This window comes from Bos mutus, chromosome 11 (genome assembly GCF_027580195.1).
Source record: "Bos mutus isolate GX-2022 chromosome 11, NWIPB_WYAK_1.1, whole genome shotgun sequence".
In the NCBI taxonomy this organism is placed as follows: domain Eukaryota; kingdom Metazoa; phylum Chordata; class Mammalia; order Artiodactyla; family Bovidae; genus Bos; species Bos mutus.
The window spans coordinates 31,427,068-31,449,567 of record NC_091627.1 but is presented as its reverse complement, the minus strand read 5'-3'; the positions used below and the strand labels follow the sequence as shown (position 1 = coordinate 31,449,567).

Sequence of the window (22,500 nt, the reverse complement as noted above, 5' to 3'; positions counted from 1 at the left end):
AGGCACAGTAACAGAGCCCCAACTGAAATTTCAACTCAGTCGATGGGAAGATAATTACAAGAAACAAAATGTGAAATTTAAAATCAGGGCACTAATGAAGTCTAAAAATACCAGTGGCCCATCCTTTTGGCTGGCAAGACCTGTTCTTCATGGAGGGGATCTTTTCGTAATTACTCAGCTCCGCGAGAGACCAGGTTGTCACGTCAAACAATAGTAGGAAAAATCGTGGGACTTTAATGAGCTAGATCTCAAGGAGTTCTATGGTGGATCTTATTATAATGCCCGGCAAGCTTTCAGACAGAGAACAGGAGAAAAGGAAAGTTCTTTTTTTTTAAAGTAGAGTTCTGACTAGTGTTGATGTTCTCATGCGGGGCCTCCTGGTTCCTGCTCGGAGCCAGCTGCCTGTCATTTAGGAGTGTGAAATCAATTGGACTTCGGAGATGTAAAATCCCTAGGGGCAAAATTAAAAGTGACCCAAATCCAAACCCACGTGGGCTTGTCAGGAAGATGATTCTCACACAGCAAGTTTCAAAGATTTGGTTTCAAAATTCGGGTTTCTTATTTTAAAAAATATGCAGTTGTTTGACATTAGATCTGACAGATAAATTATACCTTTAGCAATAAAGGCTTTTAAGATTAGAAATGAAAGGAGAAATTACCTTAAAAAAAAAAAAGAAAGAAAGAAAAAAGCCCACCCAGGCTTGAGCTGGGAGGCATTTGTGCAGGCTTCATCCTCTTTCTTTGCTGCAAATACCGGGGGGAGAAATCAGCTGACGAGGGCCGTAAATAGAGAAGCGAGTTCAATGTAATTTCCGGGGAAACAGCCAGCTCACTGGAGAGCTATGGAAGTTGGTGTGACGGACAGGTCACCAGGTCACCAGCTGGAGCTGGGAGAATCTAGTTGGCTCCCCAGAAGTTGGGGCTGTGAACGCTTTCTAGGCCCACAGCATCCCCAGGCCTGGCATGGAATTCACACCATAGTGGCTGGAAGAGCAAACCCCACCAGGGGTTTCCTCCTTCCTGTCTGTGGGCTCAGGCCCATGATAGAGGATGGTTCGTGCTGTCTGACCCCACATGATGTTACAGGTGTGGCTCTGCAGGGCCTGCAGGCCCAGCGTGAACAGGAGCTCAGCAGGGACCTGCCTTGACCACCTATATCTTCATGATCTGATGAACTCAGATGCCTAATGGTGATCAGATGTGCCTACGCCTGGCAGCTTCAGGGGGCGGGGTATGGGGTGGATCCCAGCTCTATGTTAAGCCCTAAACCAGGAACCGGTCCTGTCTGGGCCAGTTTACCTTGTTGCACAGAACCAACACCTTTTCCTGGGGGGATGCCTGAAATTGGCAAGGCAGCAAGAACTTCATCGGTTCTAGGAGCTTCCCTGGGATGGGGTGAGGGTGGGGTGGACACACCCTCCTCCCCCTACCTGATGGGAGAAGATAGTCTCCCATCTTCTCAGGCCTTGGCACAGCCTTGGGAGCAGCCGGACACCCAGTACCCAGTGCGTCACAGTTGGTGGTATGTAAACTGTGGGTACATTTTTTTTTTTCAAAGGGAGAGGGAGCTTAACCAAAACAATTCAAACAAACAAACAAAAAATAAAAAAACAATGTAGTCAATTTTTAAAAAAAGATCTTAAACAAAGCAAGAGTTTACCAAAATTTAGATGTAATTTTCTCATTTAAAACTAGTGCTGATTTTCAAAACAAAGGCAGTCCAGACTCAATCAGATTGGGAATTAAACCCGACAGAGATCTAGACACGGCTTTGTTGTTGGGATGCTTGACAAGGCCTAGAAATTGCTCGCGAGGGATAAAGACAGAGATTCAGGAGGGCAGGCTGGATGAGAATGGCTGGTTGGAGCCCTTACTCTGCTAAGACTCTGGTCTGCAGCCCCTCTCCCCATCTCAGGGTTCGTAAGTTGGGAGGCTGAGGCGTCTCGCTCGAGGTTCACACTTCTAGACCATCTACTTCTCTTTCAGAGGGAGCCTGGAAGCCCAGCAGGGCAGATCACCCATTATGCACCCTCTTGTCCACACCTGGGTCCAGGCCTGGTTGCCCTGCCTTTCCACTCAGCAGGAGTGGACCTTGAGGGGATGGGCGAGTCCAGGGGTATGTAAGCTCCCCGCCCCCCTCCCCCCGACTCAGCTGCAGCCTCAGGTCCTCCCAGATGCTCTGCATCCTGACTGCTGGACCCCTCAGTCTGGTCAAGAGTGAGGCTGGTTTGCTGACACCCTCTGCTCTAAGCCTTGGGCCGGGGCCCAGCCTCAAACCATATCCTGGTGTCTTCCCTCCCCTGGCTCTGTTCTCAAGAATCTGGAATGAAAACAGGTCCTGGGGAAGGGGGTTAAATGAAGGTCAAGGCTGGAAGTGCTCTTTCTTGGGGTCTCACAGAACCACCCATGAGTTCTTGAAACCAAACATTTAGCTGCCTCAGGATGGGCCAGGGAGGTGGCGGGGGGGGGGTCTTGTGGGCCTCACTTCACACCCCTGAGCTGCTCTCATCCAACGCACAGCAATGGGTACTTTTCTGGGGGTGGGAGGATGGGCACACGGCCAATTCATGTTCTGACTGTCCTTGAGTGGAAAATGGAGAAGGCCCCCAAAGGGACTGTTCTAGGCGGACCTAAGAGGAGGCTTCCTGCTCATGCTGCCTGTGGCCTGGCCTTGGGTCAGATAGGAGAATGGGCCGGGGCTCGGGCTGAAGGCGGAAGGCCCTGTACTCGGCAGGCTCTCCCCGCCCTCCTCTGCTTGCCTACCCACGTTTCCCTGCCTTCCTTGTCCTGCCCTCCACTTTCCTCTCTGCCTCCTCAGTCTAAGACCCAGCTGTCCCAGGCGGGAGGCCCCGTTGCAGCCTGGATTGAAGCAGTGGAGGACTGCTGGGGAGCTGGGCACCAGGAACCAGGCTCCTGTGCACGCTGTGGTGGTGACCACACACGGGGGCACAGGTGCGGGCACACAGGAGCGCGTGGGCTGCAGGACTTACCTTTGGGGTGCCCAGGGTCCGTGAACTCATACTTCCCCACGCCAATGGTCCGCAGCATCTGTAGCCCGTGGGCCGATTCTGACGTGGGGGGCCCGTTGGTGGCCGGGGCCACGCTGGGAAGAGTGGCAGACGGCTGGGCCGGCAGCGGTGGAGGCAGCAGGGGCCCTGCCATGTGGCCGTTGCCCACGGCGGTGGGTCCCGGGCGGGCCACCTGCCCGACGCCAGGCAGTGTGGAGACAGCCAGGGGCTGTGGGCTGGCGTACAGGGCCTGGGCGGGCATGTTGACCACCACGCTGCTCAGTGGCTGGGAGGGCGGCTGTGGGAGTGAGTAGTGGCCTGGCATCAGCGGGAGCTGGGGCCCCACGTGGGGAGGCAGTGAGGGGGTCACCCCGATGACCGGGGCCTGGACGTTCACCGCTGGGCTGAAGGTGGGAGGCTGGGCCACTCCATAGGAGTGTGAGATCAGGGCAGGCTGGCTCCCGGCGGCCACCGTGGTCACCCACGGCCCTGTGCCTGCAAGGGAAATGGGAGAGATGTCATCTGCCGGTTATACAATTCACTCAGCAAACAGCGACCGACGGCCTCCAGCCCTGAGCCGAGTGCTGGGGTCAGAGAGGTGAGCAAGGAGCCTGTGTCCTTAGAGCTCACAGACTAGGAATCTGTGATTAGATGAAGCCCCGCTGGGTCGGCCCTCACTAGCTGAGTGATCTTAGGCAAAGCCTTCCGTGAGTAGATTCCTCATCTGCCAACTTCACAGAGTTGCTGTGAGCAATGAGATGACATAGAATGAGGCACCCGATTTTGATAATGAGAGAGGCTGGAGAAAACTAGAAGCTGACAAGTGTCCGTGAAGCAGTGCCAGCAAAATTCTAGAATGGGTTGCTAAGGGGGCTTGTTTCCAAGCCTGTGGAATAGGAGGTGGTGTCACTGTGAGCTAATCTGGTGTCTTAAGGATAAGGCATGCCTTCTGACACTCAGTCCTCTGCAGGACTAGTAAGGGAGCCTGGAAAAACACATCAGAACTTCAGAGCACAGTTGGTGAAACCTTAGATAACTCCATGGTGAACATATAGAGAGGTAGAGCCACAGAAATGATTGACTCATGAGCCGGCTAATGGCCCAGAGGATGCTGGAGTTGTAAAGGGAGGTCTCTAGTGATGGGCTCACCTTTTCTATCAGTTATTTGGATGATGGAATGGAAGACATATGACCAAGTCTGCAGGTGACATCATGTTGGAAGGCTTAGGCACAGGTCAGCAATATAAGCAGGAAAAGATGCTAAGAGTCACACAGGAAGATATGGATATGGTCTTGCTCTTGGGTCCCCCACATCCAGCTGCTTAAGCCAGACTGTGAGGAAAAAGACAGAATAGCCACCTGGACAGCCTTGGGGTCTTACTGTTGAGAGAGCATATGATGTGGTTACCCACAGAGCAGAAGTGAGGTGAGGCTGCAGTCATCAAGGTAGAGGGGTTGAGTGAAGGAGGGGCTGCAGACCACTCGTGGTTCTGTGTGTTGGGTTCTGAGGGATGCAAAGAGAGGAACAATGCCGAGGAAGGTGAAGGGACTGGGCTTGAGGGCATGGCTGAAGGATTCAGGGTGTTCTTCCTGCAGAAGACTTGGAGGGGGATGAATGGGGGTCTTCAGATATCTGTAAGGCTGTGGTGTGAATGGCTAAGCTCACATATTTTGTGTATCCCAAGGGGAGGCCTGGGATCAATGGGAGATAACAGGGAAGGTTTTTGTTATGGTTGGAGCTGTCCAAAGAAGGCCTGAGATGCTATAGGAGGCGGTAAACCCCCATTTCCCAGTGAGTGGAACCTCTCTCAGTTCTCAAATAACTGTTGGCAAAGCAAGACCTCACTGGATGGATGACTTTGGAAATTTATGAATCAGAGTACTGAGGTTTGGGAATAACTAACCAAGATAACTTAAAGCAGATTCAGAGTCACTCCTATGTCATTCTCTCTCCCTTGTTCTTCCCAGTATTTTCTTGAGCAACAGAGAAAGGGATGGAGACACAGCCTAGGGAATCACACACAGTCACACCCTCCCTGCGCCTCCTCCCTGTCCCTGATGCAGCTTGAGGTCCCGGCCTCTGCAGGCCATGGGTCAGGACCTGCTGAGGAGCTGGGCCACCCAGGAGGGCTCGGACACCTCCCCCCGCCCCAGCCAGAGGGTAGGTGTCTCCGTCCACCCTGAAGTACACACCTGGATTGTCGCTCTCCCTCATCTGTTTGGAGGGCGGCTCATCAGTGTCCCAAGGCGTGGACTGATTGATGGGCGTCTGCCCCCACCGGATGCTGGTCGTGAGTCCCTGGGACTGATTGTCTGCTTTGGAGATTCCGGGGGCCTGGAAAGAAGCAGAGCAGGGGGGTGAGCACCCACCGCCTGGCAAGAGTCCTGCCCCGGTGCCCAACCCCCAGCAGTCTCCAGAGGCAAAGACCGAGCCCTGCATCCAGTCCCTCAAGGGAAGCGCAGGGTGTTTTGGTTCAGTAGCAGCAGCCGTGGCCTCAGCTAAGCTCCTGGCCTCCAGAACACCCAGCCTAACCTGGTGCCTCCCCCATCACCTGAGCTATCAGAAAGGAATGAGAGCCTTGTATTGTGAGAAATAAAGTTCCCCCAGTCCTTGGGTCATTAATAAACCACATCAATCATGATGGGCAGGTGTTGAGCACCAACTGTATACTCAGTCCTGGCCCAGGAGCATCATGTGCCCAGCCTCTGACTTGTGAGAGGACGACCTTTCGAGGCATTACCGCCAGGCCCCATCCCACCTCCACGCCAGCCTTCAAGGCCCCCAGCGTCCCCCTCCACAGAGGAGGCGTGGAAAGGTGAGGACTGGGGCCCCTGGGAGGACAGCGCAGGTCCTGACACCAGGCCAGAAGGCAGAGAGCATCTTCTCTGGGACCCTCAGCTCCTCCCTATGGAAAGCAGATAGGCTCTCTGCCCCAGGATCTCATTTACTAATTCACGTATTTAATGAGAAAACCAACCTCAAGGCAGAAACAAACACTGGGACAGCATTGGTCTCCCTGAGCTAACACTTTACCATGGAATATTATATAGTCAATAAAAATCATGCTTACTCCCTAAGGAGATGGCAAAATGATTCCACGATAAAGTTGAATGAGAAAAGCAGAATATAAATGACACACGTATAACCTCACTGGGTAAAATAATATGTGCAGAAGGGAAAAATCCAGGGGTGGATTAATAAAGAAAAATAGTAGCAGGAATGTCTTTCTTGGGTGAAGGGATTAAGGGACACTTTTATTCTTTTGTCTACACCTCTGTATTTGCCAAATTGTTTACTATGGCCATTCCCAGTATTTATAAATCATAATATTTATAATAAACACACAAAAAAATCCAAAAGACACATTGGAGAGCCTCGTACTGGGACGTGACGGGTGAGTCTCAACAGAGAGAGTTCCAGGAGGACTGACCAGAGCTTGTACGAGCCCAGCCAGGTTGGGGGTAAAGTGTGACGTGGGGTTCGAGCAGACAGTCACCCACTGGGGACAGTCACAGGAGGCCAAAGGGGCCTCCAGGGACACCTGCAGGCCTCTCTCAAGTGAGGCCACCGCGCTCTGGACTCCTGCTGGAAGCTGACTCAGTGACCCAGCTGGCGGGGTGGAAGGAGGCAGCGCCCCCTTGTGGGCATCTCTGAGCAGCGAGGCTTTCCTCGCCAGGAAGCCGCGAAGAGTCCAGGCAGGTGGGAGGGTGGACGGACTTAGCTGGGCTCTGATGCCTAATGCAGATGACAAACAGCGCCTGCATCAGGGCCTGCTGGGAGGAGCGGAGCGCATCCTATTAGGACCGTAGGCTGCGCTGAGCTAATTGCATTAGGCAGCACTTTATCTCTGGGCTGCGTTTCAGATGCTTCGGTTCTGCGAACAGCGCAGGAAACAAAGGAAAAGAGTGAATCTCCCGAGGGAGAAACAATTCTGCGGACAAGCTTCCTTATCAGAGGGAGGCCTCTGCCCCATTTCTGTCTGTGGGACAGATGGGAGCTTAGGGTAGGCTAGGGGCTTCGAGATTTAGCCGCCCTCACCAATAGTCTTAGGGAATTTAGGAAACAATAGCTTGGCATCTGCAGCGTCTTTACATAGACCGCTTTCCCGCGTGTCCTGTCTGCAGCACCCTATTTCCAGGCTCTGGGGGTGCCGTGGGCTCAGAGGTGCAGAGGTTGCTTCCCTCATAATAAGAGGCATCTGGACCGGGGCGAGGGGAAGGAGCCAGTGTGATGTCCTGTTGGGGGCCCTGTTTTGGGGTTGAAATTTGAATGTGGAGTCCCCTGGCCTTCTCTCCAGTCCCCTCCTTCACTGGCAATACAACAACCCTTTCTGTCAGTAGGGGGCGCCACAGCCCCTCTATGAGGTCGAATTCTTGGAGGCCTCCCAGGCTAGAGGCAGGTTTGGTTTTCCAGGTCCTCCTGCAGCCGCCCTTTGTCTTCCAATGAATCAGTATCCATGGCCCCAGCCTGGTTAACTCGACGGGACGGGGAAGGGCTTTGTGGACCTGGAGCCCCGCACCTGGTCCTTAGAGGCTGCCACCGCTGCCAGGAGGGGTGGCTGGGGTCTCCTCCTTAAGAGTGGGTAAGTGAAAAAGTAAAAGTCACTCAGTCAGTTCTTTGCAACCCCAGAGGCCCTCCTGGGTTCTCTGTCCTTGGAATTCTCCAGGCAAGAATAGTGCAATGGGTTGCTATTCCCTTCTCCAAAAGATCTTCCCGAGCCAGGGATCAAACCTGGTTCTCCTGCATTGCAGGCAGATTCTCTACCATCTGAGCCACCAGGGAGTGGGCAACCAGACTGTAAAGCTTCAGGAGTTCCTGCTGGTCTCTCGTGCCTTTGCTGGTCATCTGGTTTGCTCTTCAGTTAACTGGGCTCCTGCTCTGTGGTCGACCCTGCCCAAGGCACCAGGGACACGCTGTGGCTGAGACTCAGCCCTACCCTCGGGGGTCTGCTCCCCGCTATACAATCTGTGACCCAAGACACACTCCAGAAGGAAGCTGGGGGTGCGGGGCGGGCCCAGGGCACTGGCACAATTGAGCTGTGGCTACAACAGGCCTGCTGTCTGCCTGTGTCTTTCATGACTCTCACAAGCGAGTTCTTACCTACAAGAAAGAGGTTGTGCTGGAGAAGGAAAACAGCCTATTTTTTTTTCTTTTCTTTAGGAAAGACAAATAAGGACACTCATTCTGCTTGGCACTAGCAACTTCTGAAGCTATGAGCAATGTGCAGTTCAGGACTTTTTATTTATTTTATTGAATAAATGAACATTCCCTCCTTCACTCCCTCCAGAAAAATACACACAGGCGAGGCTCTTTGCGGAGGCGGCTGGACGCCCAGGTGATGAAGAATGCGGCAGCTGGTGATGTGAGTCAGCTTGGCTGACCGGAGCCCCGTCCTTCTGCAGTGGGGCTCCAGGCCCAAGGTAGACTCGAGGTCCCCAGGCTCTGGAGGTTTCTGGGGGACCATGTGCGGGTCTGCACCTCCAGCTCTGAACTCCAAAGGCCAGGCCTTCTTGAGTTTCACTTCTCCTCGCCAGGGGCTCCACCCCAAGAAGGCATAGACACCGGCCAGGAGACCAGCCTGGGTGAGGGTCGAGGAGAGGAAGGCAGGGTGAGGGAGCCTCCCTTCTCCCCCTCTGCTGCCATCACCGAGGACATCGCTGACCTTTCCCCAGTGTTCCTGGCCTTGCTCCCACGACATGATGGCCCTTGGCACAGAGGCGGGCAAGGAGAGCCCTCCTCCTGCCTGGTGCCTCCACGTGGCCCTCTTTGCCCATCATTGGCCGAGCAGGCTTCTCTCTGCTTCTCTTTAATGAGATGCTAATGGGATGCATCATTAACACAGCAGCTTTTAAACCCTGAGCTCTTGTAAATTTTCAAAGGTCACATTTTTACGGTGGCTGACAGCATCCTGCTTCTTTCAGTGGCTGAAGAACACTGAGGAGCCCCATCCTTTATGGTTGCAGCTCTCTGTGAGGGGCATGGAGGGCTGAGGCGCCCGCTGGTTGAGGAGCTGGGAACCTCCACCTGCAACAAGCCCCCCCTCCTACAGAGCTGCCCTGGGGCCCTTGCTCCACTTAGGGCCGCAGGTGGTGAAGATGCCTGGTAGCGGGGGTGGGCGAGGGGCTGACCCCGCTGGAGGGGCAGTCATGCCTTTCCTTCCAGGAACATCATTTGCTCACCAGGCTGCACACTTGTGAACCTACAACAGCCTCGACAGGCTGCCTCTGCTGATCTGTCCATCCAAAGGGGGCCCTTTTTTTTCTGCTTTGCCCAAAGGTGCCATAGAGGCCAGCAGCATCCCAGGTGGTCAAGGAAATTTGAAAGATGATGAAATGGGACTCTCTGGGGCCTTGCCACGCCTTACTTGTTCTCACCCCTTGTCCCATGCACATGATGGTCACAGTCTCGAAATGCTGCCCTTCAGGGCCCGCACTGATCTGCACTGTCTGGTGGGCTCCAGAATGGCAGGGATCCACACAGGTGCTCGGCCCAGCTCCTGCCAGCCTGGTGCCCAGGGAAGGCAGGGTCTCTGAGCTATAGTGTTGGCCAGCGGTAGGGGTGTTCATCACTGTTGATTCACAAATGCATGTAGGTATGGCCTGGCCTACACTTCGGGAGAGAGAATAATGGGAGTAACAGAAAAGAGATGTGCAGTGGCAGAGTGGGAGACACTGGGACATTTAACTGCGGAGATGTCGTTTTCAGACTGTGGGGGCCGCTTGTGTTATGAGCCCAACACTTGCCCTGGCTGCTGCTTGGAAGGTCTAATGCCCCCTCTGCTGACCTCCTGGCCCAGTGCTTGAGTATAATAGGAGATGTGGGGGCTGAGGTTGACTCCTGCCCCTGTTGGGCTGGGGAAGAAGCCAGAACTCAGCTTTTCCCACTATTCACCCAAGGACATCAGGAGCGGGTGAACCAGTGAAGCCCAGAAGTTAGGGAGAGCTGATGTTGGACCACGAAAACTAGGCGGAATTCAACAAGGCTGACAATTTTGGCTGAATTTGCCACCAAAGGAGCCCAGAGCTGCGGGTGCATGTCCAGTCTAGATATAGCGGACAGAGCTCCAGGGACCACTTCTGGGGCTCATGTGGGCTTCCTCCCGGAGGAATGATAGTACCGGTGTCCAAGTCCTTCTCCTGCCCATGAACCTGCCTCCACAGACTGGAACCTGCGAGTCTCAGTGCTCTTGTGGCTTGTGTGTTGTGACAGCGCGGGCAGGGACTGCCATCTGCTGAGCGTCCCTGAGAACAGCCGCCCCATCTTCACAGCAGTGAGACTGTTCCCCCAGGGGAGCCCAGCGTCCCCCAGCCCTCACCTCGCTTTAATCCCTCAGACCACACCCCAGTGCTTCCTCTGGGCCTGAAGCACCACTGGACACCAAGGTGTACCCCAGCCGGCGGGGATTGAGGGTGGGAAATGGCCTTAGTGAAAGCGGAAGCGGCAGGGCGCCGGTAGTGGGAAGCCCGCGGCTGGCCGCACTCTGAGCTTCACCCACAGCTGCGTTTTTAATCTCATGTGCTAAGTCGTTTCAGTCATGTCGGACTCTTTGCGACCCCATGGACTGTCACCACCAGGCTCCTCTGTCCATGGGATTTTCCAGGCACGAATACTGGAGTGGGTTGCCATTTCTACCTCCAAGGGATCTTCCTGCCCTTTTTCCAGGGTCAGGACCTTCCTGGATCTTCCTGATCTTCCAAGTTTGTTCAGGGATCCAGTCTCCCTCTCTTATGTCTCCTGCATTGGCAGGCGGGTTCTTTACCACTAGCGCCACCTGGGAAGCCCTTTTATCTCATGGCTCCCCATAATCCTCACCTAATTTGGGAAAGAGTCTTTGGTGAGACACTCATACAACCCCTGGTTCTGAATTCTAGGGACCCTTCTGACAAGGAACTGCTGATGTGGCCTGAGCCCTGCAGTGGGCCTTTGACTTTTTTTTTTTTTCCCCTGACTGCTTTTTGAACACCCCTATCTTGCCCCCATCTTGAGGTGGAAGCCAGAACACATTCTCTGCCAGCTTCCCTTGGGGCTGGAGCACAGGCTTGTGCCCGGCTGCTCAGACACCCTGGAGTGTGATTTTAGTCTAGGCGTGCTGGGCGGTATGAGGAAGCCAGCCCAGCTCCGAGTTCACGCTCTGCAGTGGTGGTGGCAGAGGCACATGGGTCTGGGAGCACACAGGGTCTGGTGTCCTGGGCCCAGCATCAGTAACGAGTGCTCTCATTTCCTTCTCCCTCTGGAGGGCCCTCAGACTCCTCTTGTGGGTTCCCACAGGCTGCCAGCAGATGTGAACGCTCAGGCATCCCTGAGCACCAAGCCCAGATTGTCCTAGGAATCACCTACCACCGACTGCCAGCTCCAGGACCCAGCATAGCTGGGTAGCCTGCTCCCTGCAAAGAGTGGACATTTCACCTCCTTTTCAGCATCCCTCCCCCTGCAAGGCATTTAGGGGCTTCATGGTGCCCAGGTCCACCCATGGGGACTAATGGAGACTAGTTTTTGGTAAACTTATTCAGACTGGGGTGTTGGGAACTTCCTGGGGCCCTCGAACTATAAAGGTGCCCAGGAAGACAATCCTTATGTAATTGTGGAAATTCAGGCTGGGGGTAGGGGAGAGATAATTTGGTGTCTGAATTTTTTAGATTATAGTTCAGGGGTGTAGACCTAGATGGCTGGCTTTCTAGGACTTGCAGATTATTTATGAGAGCCCCGCTTCTAAGATCAGATAGGTAGAGCATTGACCACCTCGATGGCAGGGGCCCTCTGACTCATGTGAGTGCATGTAGGAAGATCCTGCGTGTGGTGGGGTTGAAAATGCGGGCCTCTGGATCCCACCTTCAGAACTTCTGATTCCGTAGATCTGGGCTGAAGGACCCTCAAATGTGGCTCCCTAACAAGCCTGCCGGGTGATGCAGTCTGTCAGCCTCACTCTGGTGGAGGCAACAGCAGTCTTGATGTTCAAGTTCCCAGACCCCTATGCCCCAGTGTGGGGGAACTTAGGGGCTGGTGCCGCTGGGCAGGTCACAACTGGGATAGGTTTTGGGGTCTTGCTTATGCGGCTCATGGGAGCCAGACAGGTGACACTGTTTTCATGGACTGCTGTTCACAGCCTAGGTTTCAAGGGGTCAGAAAAACGCATTGACAGATACCAATGCTATAAGTTGGTGACCTCTGGGAAGAGCAAATGACACTTATGAGTCTCTCAGTTCTCATTTCAAGATCGCTACCACACTACAAACAAGAAAATAACCACAGTTAAATCCCCTCTTGGGGCCAGAGGAGGCTCTCCTGAACCCCTCCTGCCCTCATTAACCAGCTTGCCCTCTCTGGCCCCCTGAACCCAGGCTGTGCCCGTGGCATCCCCCTCAGAGCAGCACCATAATGTGCTCGGGGCCCGATGAAATTTCTAATAATACTAACCAATGATGTGTTAAATTGAGACACTTCTGGCTCGCATGCCGGAAACTGCACGATGGTTTAAAGGACCAGTGCTTACCTTTCTCTATCAATTTGCTGCTAAATTACTGCTTTCGGAGCAACTTACAGAAAAGTAATTCTTTATTTAAATTTTAATTTCAAACTTGTCATTTTAAATATATATTCAGATTCCAATCATATTACTGAATATGATGATGTCTCTGGAGGGCAAGCGTTGCTGCAAGGAGCTGGGTGGGAGCAGAGGACGTCATGGGGGAAGGAGGAAGGAGGAAGGGAGCTCAGAAAGGAGGTAACCACTCTGGGGGGCACTGGGGTGAAGGCATCCTTGTGTTGGGGTGGAGACAGAACTGCAGAGGCTAGTGGTCAGACTGTAACCTGGCCTTATGACCCCAGGAAAATACTTTATGTTGAAACCATCAACTGCTTCCTGTGCCCTCTGTCTCTTGCTGGACCACCCTGAGGAGCCAATCAACCATAATGGCTTGGATCACATTTATTGAGTGCCTCCTGGTGGCTCAGATGGTAAGGAGTCTGCCTAATTTGTCTGCAATGCAGGAGACCTGGGTTCAATCCCTGGGGTCAGGAAGATCTCCTGCAGTAGGAAATGGGAACCCACTCCAGTATTCCTGCCTGGAGAATCTCCTGGACAGAGGAGCCTGATGGGCTACAGTCTATGGCACTGCAAAGAGTCGAACACCACTGAGCAACTAACATTAACACAGACTCCCACATACCAGGCATGGGCATGATGTGAGCTCTTTCCTGAGGAAATCTGTGTTCTTATGTTCATTTTACAGATGAGAGTAAGAAGACCCAGAGAACTCCAGGGACAGCAGAGCCTGTTCTGTGCTAAGTCCCTGGGCAGTGCTGTGTGATGGCCAGAGTGTGCCTCGGTCACCTCTCTCCAGACCGCGCTGCTGTGGTTGACAGCTCCATGAATGGGTTTAGTCATATCAAGGCCGTGTCCACACTACTCTGTTGGGGTCGCCCATAGAATCCCTCCTCTGGTGTCCGCAGGTATGCCAGCCGGGGCTTCTCCTTCCCCCACTGTGTCCAGCCCAAGTGGGCCTCCTGCTCTGACAACACCCTGGGGCCAGGGAGCCAGTGAACTTGAACGTCAGGACTGTCCTTGCCATCCCAAAGTGAAGTCCCTGGACTGCATCAGCTGGTAGGCTTGTTAAAGAGCCACATTTTGGGGTCCCCTGCCCTAGCCCTTCTGAATCAGAAGCTAGCCTTCCATCACCTCTCCCACTCAGTCAGACCCCCTAGACTCTAACCCACCACCAATGTGTTCTGCCAACCCCTGCCAGTGAGGTCCTGGCCCCTCCAATGAGGCCAGTTCTTCCGTCTCAGACCAGGGCAGCGCAAACTGATACCTCCACCCTTTCCCAAAGCTGTCAATGCATGGCCTCCCTTCACATTTCCTCTTGCTTCAGCATCTACACCCCGTCTCCCTCCTTTTCCATCAGCCCCTTCCCCCCTTTTCCATCAGCCCCTTCCCCTTGGCTTTCCATCACAAGCACTGAAAAATCCTTATTTACCACTTCACCTGCCATTTCAGCATCCATCTGCCTTCCCCATCCCCTTTTGCGGTTACCCCTTCCTTGGGATTCAGGACACCTGGTACTCACTCCAGTTACCCTCAGTTTTCACTTCCTTACCTCTTCCCAGCCCTGCACTTCAGGGAAATCATTCCCTCCCCTTTTAAAAAATATTTATTTGGCTGCACTGGGTCTTAGTTGCACCCTGCGGGATCGCAGACTTCTCTCTAGTTACAGCCAGAAGGCTCAGTAGTTGCAGCACACAGGCTTCGTTGCCCTACGGCAGGTGGGATCTTAGCTCCCCAACCAGGGATTGAACCCATGTCCCCTGCACTGGAAGGTGGATTCTTAACGACTAGACCACCAGGGAGGTCCTGAAACCACCCCCTTTCAATGGACAGTCACCTCCTGATGCCAAGCCCTGTAGCATCTCTTCGTGTTCTCTCTCTGATTCCTAACACCAGCTTCCTCCTCCTTCCTTCTGGAGCCACTTCCCTTGGGTTTCCTGTAGCAGTGCTTTTCCTGGTTGTCTTGTTGCTCACTGACCCCTTCCCTTGCCAGTTCTCCACGGAGGACACACAGGAGAGCTCACACTCGGTGTTGCTCTGGCCCCTTCCTTCTCTCAGGTCCGTTTGGGCACTCTCCTCTTTCATAGTTATTTTTCTGATGTGAAATGTCTGTGCGATAGCCTTTGTCTCTGGTAGAATCCAGCCTTCTATAGTATAGTAGAAGTATATTTGCTTTCCCCTTTTCCAACATCAAAGTCTATACTGTGGAAACACTTTTGCTGAAGGCTCGGCTCAGATGGCCTCCCTTGCACATGTACAGCAGCAGCGGCGGGGGCTGGTTTTTGCATCCTGCTCTCTCCAGTGCCCTGTCCAGGTCCTCCCTCTCCGGCCCCTTCCCCCAGACATCCTCCCAACGGATGGGCCTTGTGGACAAAAGAAAGGATAAATCTGGCAGAACATTACAACTCAAAGCTTTCAACTTTCCTCTAACAACTTTCAACGGGAAACTTCTTAGTCCCATTTCCAAGTAACTTTTCATCCATTACAAAAACCCACAAAATTTTCAAAGGGGCTTTGAAATAAGATCACCTGGAAAAAAAAAAAGCCCATCACAAACGAAAGTCTTTGAAAAGAAAGAGGCCTTTCCTGAGCTTCAGCACCCCTCTGATATCAGTTCCCTTTCATTCTGCTGAAAGGTGCAGGGCAACCTGGCCCTCAGCAGATGCCTGTGATGTGAAGCGAGCCAGTGGCCCAGACCAACGACGATGGACGGGGGACAAGGAGGAGCGTGAGGGGCACCTGCTCGCAGTGCTGGGCCGGGCCTTTCATCGCCCCTTCAATCGGCCCTTGAGGCTCCCCCCGACAGCCGTGTTCCTTGGAACCGGCCCTGCCTGCTCAGAGGCCTGGCGGCCCTGCCTGTTCCCACTCATCTCTGTACTGGCGACAGCGTAGCTCCCTGCGGAGCGTGGCAACCCATCTTCATTCTTGTCCCCAGAGTGGGCGGGAAGGTAGGCGAGGCCGGGGCAGCCCCGCTCTAATCTTTACAGACGTTTCCCAAACAGCCGGCCCCGCAGGTGGTGACTCGGGGACCACCCCTCGACCTCCCAGCCTCAGAGCCTGTGACCCGCCCGCCCTCCTCTGGTCAGATTCACAGACGCACATCACATGATGGCCAGTGGCCGGGAGCCTTTTGTTATCTTCAGATTGGAAATCCTCAGCGAATCTGGTGAAGAATGGTCCTCTGTGCGGGGCGGCTGAGCTGAGAGTGGGTGCGGGGACATGCTTGGGGTCTCTGGCTGACTCGGCCTGGCCCTCAGACCCCTGTGCTCTGAGCGCCCAATATTAATTTGGAACCAGGCCTTCCCAGAGTTGCCTCTGAAGCACCCCAGGCTCGGGAAGCAGCAGGCTCTCAAGAACAGCTTGGCCAGGGGCTAGCCGGGCCCCTCGGACCCGCAAGGCTCTCCCAGCCTCTCTGCAGACAGGACTCTAGGACCGACTGTGCTTTCCTTGTATGGAGGACCCACCGGAGCCAGAAAGAACCCCAAGAACACTCACTGGCTGGCTGTCTGCGGCTCCTCTGGGGTCCTTTCTTCAGTGAACACCTGACACTCCTATTCACATCCACCGTCCACCTTCTGAGTCGTGGGCCTGGACGGAGCATCCCTTGTTTGTTGTCACAGACAAAGGCTTGCCCAGGAGGGGGAACAGTTCTGAGTTCTGAGCCCTCTGCTGCCTGCCTGACCTGACCCTCCGGGCAGAAGTCGACTGAGAACTCGACTCTCACGCCTGATGAGACGGGTCTGACACAGACATCTTCAGCAACTGCATTAGAAGCCTAATAAGAGAGAGGACTGTGGTAGGGTCACCCCGAGGCCAGGCAGGACAAAGAAACGAACAACGTCGCACAAATAGAGGCGACTCCTCAGACGGGGTGGCGCAGCTGAGGGAGCTCAAATTGTTTCACTGCCGGGACTTCAAGACTCACTGAAGCAACTTAGGGCCTGAGTGTGCATCTCAGGACCAGAGCCTGGGTTCTGACGCAGTGTGGGGTTGGGAACCCGGTGGGTCGACCAGGTCTGAGATGGAATCTTCCGGAATGACATCCTCTTGCCACCTGGTGCTTTCTCTTTGCTGTCTCCTGCCTGGGCTCTTTTTGACAGAGCAGTGTGGGTCCAGGCAGGGTCCTGGGGGTGGGGTGGAGTGGGCTGGGGTATGGTGTGCCCTCTTGTGGCAGCCCAGCCCTGCTACGTTAGTTCAGAACTGAGGCAGTTGGAGTGACTTTTTTCTTTCCTTTCCTTCCTTCTTTTTTTTTTTTTAAAGGAAATGGCATCATTCAGCTCTAGCCCATCTTTTCAGGCTTCAGAAAACTTGCTGGGACAGACAGATTCTATTTAAATTCACTGGAGGTCCAGGTGCGAAAGGGAAGTGGTAAAAATCCTTTACAAGTGGTGGGGCAGGAGAGACAGGGAAGGAGGCCCTCTTGGGGTGGGTAGACAGATGGACTTCTCCAGCGGGGTGACATGTGAGGAGGAGTGGGGTTCTGATGACCAGTGCAGGGAAAGGGCCCGGCCCTGCCCTGCAAGGAGATGGGGCAGGCACTGTCCCAACGCCGAGCCCTTGGGCCTGACCCACCCTGCAGACAGCCTGAGAGGCTTTTTGCCTGTGGCTGCTTCTGTGGATCCTGGGTGAGGGAGAGGGTCCCAGACAAAGCCCCTCCACTGACATGCCCTCCTTAGCAGACTGCCTGGGCCCTCACTCCTCTCCTTTCACTCTTCACAGTGCTGCCTGGACACCACAGCTCCGTCAGTTCTGTGCTGGGGCCCATGGCCTCAGGTGCATCATTCATTCACTCATTCATTTGCCCCACTTTTACTGAGAAGCCATCATGTGCTCGAGACCATGATAAACAGTCTCTGGCCTAGGGGGCTATAGGAGAAATCACAATTATAACAGCTAATATCTGTCAAGCCCTTGGATGTGCCCATTTACAACCCTCAAGGCCTACGAGTTCTTTGAGGTATCAAGATCAGAGTGTCCACTTCCGTTGTTCACTGTACAGTCAGCTTCGGTCACCATAATGAAACACCATAGATTGGGTGACAAAACAACAGAAATCCTCACAGGTCTGGGGGCCAGCATGGCGGGGTCCTGCTGAAGACTCTGCTCCTGGCTTGTGGATGGCCACCTTCTAGCTGCGTCAGAGAGAAAGTTCTAGTCTCTTCCTATTCTCATAAGAACACTAATCTCATCGTGGGGGCCTCCATCATCATGATTCCATCTAAACCAAATAATCTCCCAAAGGCCCCACCTTTATTTATTTATTTATTTTTGGTCTTTTTTTTGCTTTGTTTTTGGCCATACCACATAGCATGTGAGATCTTAGTTCCCAGACCAGAGTCTGAACCCTCGCCTCCTGCAGTGGAAACACAGAGTCTTCATAACTGGTCCACAAGAGAAGTCCCCCCAAAACTCCATCATTAAATACCACCTCAGCGGGGGCTACGAATTCAACTCTAGGAATTTTGGGGGAACACAGTTCCGTCCTTTGCCACATAGCATGCACACCGTGGGTACTGAGAAAAGGCTTGCTGTATTGAGTTGAGTTCTGTCTGTTGAGTTCTGTCTGACTGTTGTTTCTCTGCCTCACTTTGTCCACCAGACCCCTGGGGTGTTTAATGGAGGGCTGGCCACCCACAGGCCTGACCAGCGTTCGCTTGGTCTTCCCACCAGCCTGAGCTCTAATTTTCCGGTGGTTTGCTTTTTTCTCTCACAACATAATCTCCATGATCTCTAGTCTTTCCCGAATGCTGTTGAAAGCCTTGTTGTATTTATCTCTGGAGAATCCGCCGTGCCCCTGTGCAATTTTCCATTGTCATGGTTCATTTTAATTTCCTCTAAGGCTGTTGGCCACTCTCGTGTTCAGAAATAGCTTGTTCCACTTAATAAAAGCGCTTAAATATGCAGACACGAGAAGTTTCCTATGCTTGCTCCTAAACATCAGAGTAAGTGGAGTGAGATGCACGCCCCGCCTCGTGCAGTGAGGCTGTGCACACGCCAGGTGGCTTCCCAGGAAGGAGGAGCTTGGAATCAGAGGTACAAAGATGGAAGCAGGATCTGAGAATTCCTGGTGGAAACCCGGCCGGCCTGGGTGGTTCCCTGTGCCATCGTCCAGCTCACAGCACAGGGTCTCCTGCAGTGCCTGCCATCTCCATAATGACCAGAGCTCTGGCCCTGCAAGTGGGAGGTCTGGGCTCCAGGCCGGCACCACCTCTAGCGCCTTGTGCCCTTGCACAAGTCAACTCACCTCTTAGAGCCCCTGCTTTTTCATCCAGAAAACATCCCTGATGATCCTTCCAGGACTTTCCTGGTGGTTCAGTGGTTAAGAATCTGCCTGCCAACACAGGGGATATGGGTTCAATCGCTGGTCCAGGAAGATCCGACATGCTGTGAAGCAACTAAGCCTGTGGGCCCCCAACTACTGAGCCCGCACTCTAGAGCCCATGTGCCACAACTACTGAAGCCTGCGTACCCTAGAGTCCACACTCTGCAATGAGAGGCCACTGCAGTGAGAAGCCTGTGCACCGCAATTAGAGAGTAGCCCCTGCTCCCTGCAATTAGAGAAAGCCTGGATGCAGCAACAAAGGGCCAGTGGGGCCAAAAATAAAATAAATAAATAAATTAAAAAGATTCTTCCGAAGGCTGATATCAGTAAGGAGTAGAAATTCCCCATTTTCAGGGCTTATCACAGAAGCTGGGGCAAAGCAGGGTGCAGCAAGGGCAGCTACTATTACTATTTCGGAACCCAAGCCTGCAAGAAGGATGCTCAAGGCAGTTTGTCTTCTATGTCCATTTTCCCCTGGGTTGCTGGAGCTAGAGAATCCTCTATAAGCTATGGATTATCAAGAAAGGACAGAAAGAAGCAAAGCCGGCTGGACTGTGATTCACACACCATGTCTACCGAAGCCTAGCTATTGGGCCATAAAACCAAAGCCACGGTATTCTAAGCTCTGGTGGCAACTGGTCTGGATTGCAGGTCAAGGTCTCAGAGCTGTGCTGGGCTTGCCCAGGGAGCCAAGGGCAGAGTCCCTGGGCATCTTTCTTTGGCTTATGTAACAGCAGTGAGGAGCCAAGAGCCTAGGGTGGCTGGTGATGAGAACAGGAAGGGAGAGGCACAGACACTGACTTAAAATCCTGGACAGAATGGCAGCTGGATGCTCACGTGGGTGCACAAGTGTGCACACACATGCACTTGCCTACCTACACACCAAATCCACAACCCCCCCACGCCTTCCACATGCCTGCACACACCCCCCATCCCCAGCCTGCTCGGGCAGCCAGGGGATTCCAGCCCCCACAGGGCAGGTGATGCTGGCAGACACCCCTTGCATGCCCCACGGAATCTTTTCTCTCTGATGGCTCTGAAGCACAGAGTCCCCCATGGCCACTTTGAGCTTCCCTCCCAGACACTTTTTCCTAAATCAGTTTCCAATCTGACTCATTTCAGTTTTAAAACAAGAAAACATCAACAAACACGATGAAGGGAAACAGATGGTAACAATTACAGGAGGGAGAAAACAGCCCGTTTCCTCTACAAGGGGCAGGCGAACAGACTGGTCCCAGACAGTGCGTCGTCCCCAGGCCACTGCTGGAGAGACCTGGACACAGGGCTCCAGGGCTCATTGCCACGGCAGGGCACAGGCCAGCACTGGGAATGGGGCGACGGGCACGAAGGCCTCCAGGCCCCACAAGGCAGGCTTATTGTAACCTGGCCGCCAGTTCTCCAGTGAAGAAGGGCTAGACATTCCAGCACATTCCAGGCTACCTCATTACCTCTGATGCCCTGTCTGAGGCCCGAGGTCTGTGTGGGGTGGCTCCCTCCCTTGTACAGTGGGCACTGTCTCTACTACCAGTCTGTGAGCTCCTTGGGACAGGATGGGGTTCCTCCTGGTGGGTGGTAGTTAGAGCTGGGTGTCTGGGTTCAAATGCAAGTCCTGCCACTTCCAAGAGGGGTGGGATGGGGGCAAGTTAATGGACCTCTCTGTGCCCTGCCCTCCTTTCCTCACCCCTCAAACAGGGATAAATGTAGACCTTCAGCATGGGATTATGAATTAATAAGTGCAAAAGACTTGGAAGCCTGCTCAGCACATAGGAGTGCTGTGTGTGGATGCTGTCTCGTCATCACTTGTGCAGACAGCCGGCTCCTTGTCTGGCACCCAGATAGCCTGGGAAGGGGCTGCCAAGGAAGGGATGAGGAGGCGGGCCAGAAGCTGGGTCCTGAAAGGTGGGGCACACGCCAGGCAGGGCAAGCCACGCACTGCAGTTAGGGATGAGAGGATAAGCCCGCGTTGGAGTTCGGTGCCCGAGGGTCTGGTGGCAGATGGCCGGGTCCACAGTCCTGAGCTGGAATCTGCCGTCCTCCGTCCCCTAGGACCACTGTTTGTCCATCCTTTATGGTTCGAGTACGACAAGGATGCTACCCTTCAGCCGATCAGGTGGGTGGAGAGACAGGCAAGGAAAAAAGCGCAACCTGGAGAGATCACATGTTGTGATGGGGGAGGGGGCAGCCTCTGCCCTAGCTGTGTGGATCCAGGAAAGCTGCCTGGAGGAGAGGGCTGAGTCCTGAGCCTCAGGAGAGGGGTATGGTGGGGGTGAAAGCAGGGGGTGATGTGCCATTCTGGGCACAGGAAACATGATGCCCTTGGGGTCAAAACATGAGGGCATGCTGAGTGAGGGTTTGGGTTCCTGTTCTTTCATTGCTGAAGCCCCCCCAGCAAGGATGGAGTGGCTCTGAGTCTCGGTTTCTCCACCTGCAAGGAGAATGACAGTCCCCACCTTCCCAGGCCCGAGGAGAATCTATATCAGGACATGTATGAAAAGTGCCCAGGGGGCTCCTATACAGCAAGGTGCTGACTGCAGGGGGCTGCTGTTTTGGCCTCATTTGTGCACACAGGTCACACGAGTGGCATGAGCACCCCCCGCTCCCAGCACAGCGGTAACCACACTTCCCACATGTGGCTGGGGACTGAATGTGTGCGTCCCCCCAGAGTTCAGATCCTAACACCCAGGTGATGGTGTTACGAGGTGGCCATTTGGGAGGGGGTTAGGTCATGAAGGTGGAGCCCTCGTGAGAGGTCCAGGTGCCCTTAGAAGAAGGTGAGAGATGCCGTCTCCTCCCTCTGCTGCCCGCCGAAAGGACCCAGGGAGGAGTCAGCGGATGGCAACCCTGAGTAAGGTCCTCACCAGAGCCTGATTGTGCTGGCCTCCTAATCTCAGCCTTCCACTCTGCAGAACCACGAGCAATAAATACCTGCTGTTTATAAGCCGCCCAGGTTACGGTTTTTCATTAGGGCCGTCTGAGCTAAGACATACACACGCACCTCCCATGGTTCACACTCCAGGGCACAAAGAGACAGCAGCTGGCGTGCACTGATGCCCCACACGTGCTCCCACCTCCCCCAGCAGCACACCTCCAGACTCACTAAGCCCTAGTCTCTGGGGATGTACACTGGCCACCCCTGCACCAGGGCCCTGGATGCCAAAGCTGCATTTAACCCCCTCACTTGACATCATTCTGGGCTCCTTCTGAGCATCAGGTGGGAGGCTGTGGAAGCTTCAGGATGAAGGGGAGGAGAGTAGACTTATCCCTTCCCCGCCCCTTCCAGGGCCTGTTCCTCACAGACGTGTGTCAGCCAGCGTATTGGGTGAGCACTCCCCAAATGCAGGGGGCAACTTCCTGCTTCACATTTTGGTGGCAGCTCCTTCTAATTTAAACTATCAATACATCCATACTCCCCTTGTTCTTCTGGGGGCTCAGGATTCTCACAATTTTTCCAGGCTGCCCATTTCTCCACCTGGAGGATTCTCTCCCACCCATTTAAGGCCAGGCACACTTCTCTCCTCCCAGATGCTCCAGATCCGGCCCCAGGAAGGCAGCAGCCTGGGGGGCATGGGGTGGGAGGCTGGGGTCTGGGCAACCTGGACAAGACCATTCTTCCCTCTAGGTCTCATTT

The 22,500-nt window shown here is 54.0% G+C and overlaps 1 protein-coding gene across 6 annotated transcripts in view; it reads right to left on the bottom strand.

Annotated features, from left to right (window-relative positions):
- The window catches only part of KLHL29 (kelch like family member 29), a 331,409-nt gene that overhangs the window by 67,467 nt on the left and 241,442 nt on the right, over positions 1-22,500 (bottom strand). For all 6 annotated transcript variants that reach the window (XM_005895660.3, XM_070379185.1, XM_070379182.1 and 3 more), the window contains 2 exons: positions 5,202-5,343; positions 2,991-3,503 (listed from right to left, as the gene is read on the bottom strand). In XM_005895660.3, coding sequence (XP_005895722.2) covers positions 2,991-3,503; positions 5,202-5,343 — 655 coding nt within the window. The remainder of the gene's footprint in view (positions 1-2,990; positions 3,504-5,201; positions 5,344-22,500) is intronic.